We start from the raw sequence: 5026 nt of genomic DNA, 5'->3' as shown, positions 1-5026 counted from the left end.
CTCAATTGCCATCTTTGTGTGCTCCGGGGGCTAGTTCAGCATGGCACACTGGGGTATAATTTAATTTTTAGTAATGGCTGTGGTGGGCCAGCAAGATAGCTCAGCGGAATAAGCACCTGGTTAGCGAGTGCAGGGACCCAGACCAGGCATGGTGGCACAGGCCTGTGATGCCAGCAGTGGAGAAGCTGACAACAGGAGGATCACTAGGAGTCCGAGAAGCATAGCAAGACCCTGTACCAAATACATTAAATAATGGCTGTGTTCTACAATGCACTTGCAAAATTTGTGAAAAATTAACAATTAACTTTCACAAACTTGTATGAATCAGATACAGCACCAAAACCTAATGGATGTCCAAATACCCTTTGGGGTTGGGAAAGCCAGGATCTCATGCATGGTGTGAAACAATTGAAAAGAAAACCCTTTTTCCTTCCTGCTAGAACAAATGTGTATTATCCATGAAATAATTTAAGAGGATTTTCCTTTATCTTTGCAGTATGTTGACAAATTAGACATACAAAACTTCATATGCCTTACTGAACAGAATTCAGCTGAGAAGAATTATGCCAACTTCACTCTTGTTTTGCCCACAGAGGAGGTGCACCTGAAGGTGAGTGAGAACGGGATCTGTAAAGAGTTACGTGTATGAAGTACACTCACTTTTTAGTACTCAATAGCTGAAATAAAAAGGAATCATAGACAGGTTAAATTTTACACTTTCTTAGTATCTCTTTTGCTTTAATTAACAATGACCAGCCTTTGGAATTGGATTTTAGAACAACATGTTCATTTATTTAATATACAACCATAATGAAACCTTATACTTCTATCTTCTGACATAGTCAGGAATCCTACCTATGATTTCTAAAAAAAAAGTTGTCCTTGAATTGAGCAACTCAATTTCAAGTTGAATTCCTGGGATGCAGAGTCTGTAGTTTAAGTACCCATTCCAGGTGACTTGTAGATTGAGCGATTAAGAGAACTATATTGGAGTTAGGCCCTAGATTTAAACATGGACAGGTTTATGCATTAGCTTTGTGATCCTAGCCAAGTTATTCACCTTTTCTTAAACCTTTGTTTCTTCACTGAGAAGTAAGTCTGGTGTAATTCTCTCACTGAGGAGCACTTCGTTAAAACTGCAAGCTTGGGCCAGCCAGATAGCTCAGTGGATTAAAGTGCCTGATCAGGCAGATGCAAGGACTGTGTTCAATCCCTGGAGTGCACTGCTGGTCCTGCTCCTGGGTCATGTTGAGACAGAAATTGAGACTGGGTGTAGTGGCACGCACCTGTAATCTCAGCACTTGGGAGGCTGAAAACAGGAGGATCACTATAAGTCCGGTCTGCGTAGTGAGACTCTGTAGAACCTGTAACCCTGTAGACACTGTCCTAAATACATTTTAAAAAACCACACACACACACACACACACACACACACACATATATGAAATAAGCACTTTACTAAGATGTTAGATGCTGGTTCTTTATCTAAGCTAGTACCAGATAAATGTTGATGATTCAACTACTGTGGAAGTAAGGCGTTACAGGCTAGAAAAGTGATTATGAAGTACCTTTTGCTGAAAAAAGAATAAAAAGTAGGTTGGTCATTTCAAAGTTATTTTCCTAGTAAGACAGAGATAGAAAGACAGGCAATAGAAAAATAACTAGGTTTTTAACCTCAAGTTCCTTCAGGTTACTTTTTTGTGTGTAAGAATTAAGAGAGAAGGAACTTCATTTCTTATGCCAAATGGAATTGGCCTGTGTTGAAAGTCAGCTGTCATTTTCTCCTTAGTTCTCAGGAAGGTCAGATAGCAGCTCAGTTTTGGTTTCATGATGTGCAGCTTTAGCGTGATCCACTCCATTTCAACCTCCAGTCTGGCTGTTGGGTGCAGTGCAAGAGCCTGCTCTGAGTGACAGTATCTGGCAATGTCTATTTAGCAAGAGTAAACAAATACCTGTGAAGGCCTAGGAAGGGAGTTGATACTATGAGCACTCATTAGCTTTGTAGATATTGGTGGGTTTTTTCTTTTTCTTTTCTCTTTCTTTTTGTATTTTAGGACAGTGTCTACAGGGTCTCACTGCACAGATTGGACTCGTAGTGATTCTCCTGTTTATAACCTCCCAAGTGCTGGGACTACAGGTGCACACCACCATGCCCAGTCTCAATTTCTTGTCTCAGCATGCCCCGGGGTCAGGGCTGGCACTGCAGACCCCTGTGTCTGCCTAAGCAGGCACTTTAATCTGCTGAGCTACTTGGCCAGCCCTGTAGATACTGTTAACAGTAGTAACAGCAATGGTATTTTAGAGCTAAGAATTGGAAATTCATATCTATGCTGATTGCCCCATCTTTAAGCCAGTAAATGTTAAATAGCAAGAGAGAAGGCATTAACTGACATACTGAAGAAAGAAGTTTGTTAATATTTAATTTTTCAGTGTAAATTTGCACAATTTTTCTTGTTTAATAAGTGAATGAATTAAAGGTATGCATTTCTATTTTCTAATAAAAGGAAGATAATATTGAAATATTTTATAACAAATGAATTTTAATGGTTCTATGGAAAGAGGAATGAAATATTTCATTTTATTTGATCTATGTGATTTAAAAATTACAACTGACTTTAAAACAGCATGCTTCAATAGAAGAATATGTATTTTATCGATTTTACTGTGTTTTGATGGCTTACATATCTGGTCATAAATTAATCATGAAATTCTTAAGTTCTTTGAAGTAAATACAGTATTAATACTCATAATCATTCTTGTTTTCTTCATTTGTCTTTGTCTTCATCTATAGACAGAGAACATAGAAAGCAGGGAAGAGTGGAGAAGCTTCATTCTTACAGTGAAAGAGGTAGGAAAGTCTTTACTTTTGCTTAATTCACTTACTGAGAAACATTTGCTGAGCACCTTTTGCTGAAAAAAAAAGGAATAAAAAGTGGGTTGGTCATTTCAAAGTTATTTTCATGAACCATGAAGAGAGAAAGTGGGTAAGAATAAGGCAGGATAGATTTGAGTGATTTGTAGGAAAATGGATATACCGTTAGATCATAACGTTAAGTGAAATAAATCAGACACACAGGCTTAAATATCACATGGTTTCTCCTATACGAGAAACTCAAAATATAAGAGTAAATTCAATACAGGTAAGAAATAGAGACAGGTCTTCTGCACAAGGAAAGGGACCAAGATATGGAGGAGGGCAGGGAGAGGAAGGTGACAAGAAAGACTTAAGATGTGTACATGTACCAACTCCCTGAGAGGAACATAATTGCTATTTACTGCAAGTGTACTAGCACAAAATAAAAACTGAAAAAGAGAAGGTGGCTAAATGTTGAGAGCCCTTCCTGGTCATTGTCTTGGGTCGGGGCAGTTTCTATTTGTAAAACCAAGATAAGTCATTGGAATCCCATCAAGTGAATTCCAATCTACCACTTCCAGTGGAATCCATGGTGAGAATAAAGACACTAAAAAGCATATTTATAACTATGGGGAGCCAAGGGGCCCTAAGTCCAGCCATGAAGTCCCTTTCGCAAAACCGAACCCAGCTTTTATTCATTTGTGAGGAGAGGAGTGGCTTGAGGATGAGTGACAGGGAGTGGCAGGAAGTGTGTGAGGGCCATGAGCTGGGCTAGGCGGGGGGACTGCACATACTCTGTCATATACATAAAGAAGGGTATGCAGAAAGAGCAATCTGCATGACTGTCAAGCAAGTAACTGACACAACTGAGCTAGTATCCAATGCTTTGGGGTCCAGTGCCTCAGCTCTGGTGTGTAATCTGTCAAGCCCCAGGAAGTCATAGCCACTATCTCAAGGTTCTGTCCCAGCAAACAGCATGGAGCACTGGCTGTATGTTCTGTCTCAATCTGCCTCATATTAAAAAGCAACAGGTGGGAAACATGCAAGCCATCTTCAAAGACTACCACCAGCACGTAGGATAGACCCATATGCATTGCTTAAAACCAGTTGAAGGGATAAGGAAATGCCCTAGCCAGATCTGTATGTATCAACCCAAGGAAATCGGGTCAGGCTCAGCCAAAATGGAGACAACTGCTCTTCCTTCAGGGAGAGCTGCCCAGGTGGTCCTCCACACCTGCAGATACAGCAATTGAAAAAGCCAGTGACAAAACCTTGCACTTGCTTCTAGAAGAAAGGGGGCTGGTGGGGAAATGAGCAAGTAAAGCAAGTGAGATCTTTTCACATTGTGATAATTATGAAGAAAACTGACCACGCAAGGTGCTAACGAATGTCAGGTAGTCAGGAAGAGCTACTTTTTCCTTCCTATCTTTTACATGTAAGTTCTTTGTATATTCTGACATTTATACCTTACACAGTAACTTGAGTATATAATCTGGTTTCTTATTCATTTTTTATTTATACAATGCTCACTGTGGTGGATTTTATGAATAACAAACAATATAAAAAGGAGAGATAGTCAAAATGAAAATTCACCTTTATGCATTTATTTAGAGTGTGTTAAAACAAATAGATACTTATCTGTTTGGCTGGACAGTGTTTTATCAGGAGCAAAAGGCATAGAGTTACCTGTTGGAGCAAGATAACTACCATTAACTTGAATAAAGCCACTGTAGCAACTGTCTTGGAAACAGGAGATCCTTTCATAAGTAGCTCCTTCCCACAAAACACCATGCTCTGTGACACATTTAGAGGATAGGAATATTTTCCATGTTTAGTAGGGTCAGTTAAACAGACTATATCCAAAGCTAGTTTCTAAATCTTTTTTTTTTTTTTTTTTTTGTGTGTGTGTGTGTGTGTGTGTGTGTGTGTGTGGTACTGGGGATAGAACTTGGGACTTGTCGCTTGCTAGCCAGGTGCTTATGCCACTGAGCTATCTCCTGGACCCACCAAAGCTAGTTTCTAAGTGAAGTCTGCAGTCACAAGAAATCAGCACTTCACCAAAATGTCGGATGCTGGTTCTTTATCTCAGCTAGTAACAGATAAAAGTTGAAGGTTCAACTTCTGTATAGGGAAGTTAAGCATTACAGGCTAGAAATGTGGGCTGGCTAGAGA

The 5026-nt window shown here is 39.6% G+C and overlaps 1 protein-coding gene across 1 annotated transcript in view; it reads left to right on the top strand.

Moving 5' to 3' along the window:
* The window catches only part of Stap1 (signal transducing adaptor family member 1), a 48181-nt gene that overhangs the window by 17167 nt on the left and 25988 nt on the right, over window positions 1–5026 (top strand). Inside the window, exons 3-4 of the mRNA XM_004644086.2 lie at window positions 497–610; window positions 2792–2848. Coding sequence (XP_004644143.1) covers window positions 497–610; window positions 2792–2848 — 171 coding nt within the window. The remainder of the gene's footprint in view (window positions 1–496; window positions 611–2791; window positions 2849–5026) is intronic.

This window comes from Octodon degus, unplaced genomic scaffold (assembly GCF_000260255.1).
Source record: "Octodon degus isolate 3935 unplaced genomic scaffold, OctDeg1.0 scaffold00191, whole genome shotgun sequence".
In the NCBI taxonomy this organism is placed as follows: Eukaryota; Metazoa; Chordata; class Mammalia; order Rodentia; family Octodontidae; genus Octodon; species Octodon degus.
The sequence above is the reverse complement of the archived record's forward strand: the minus strand, read 5'-3'. Positions and strand labels throughout refer to the sequence as shown.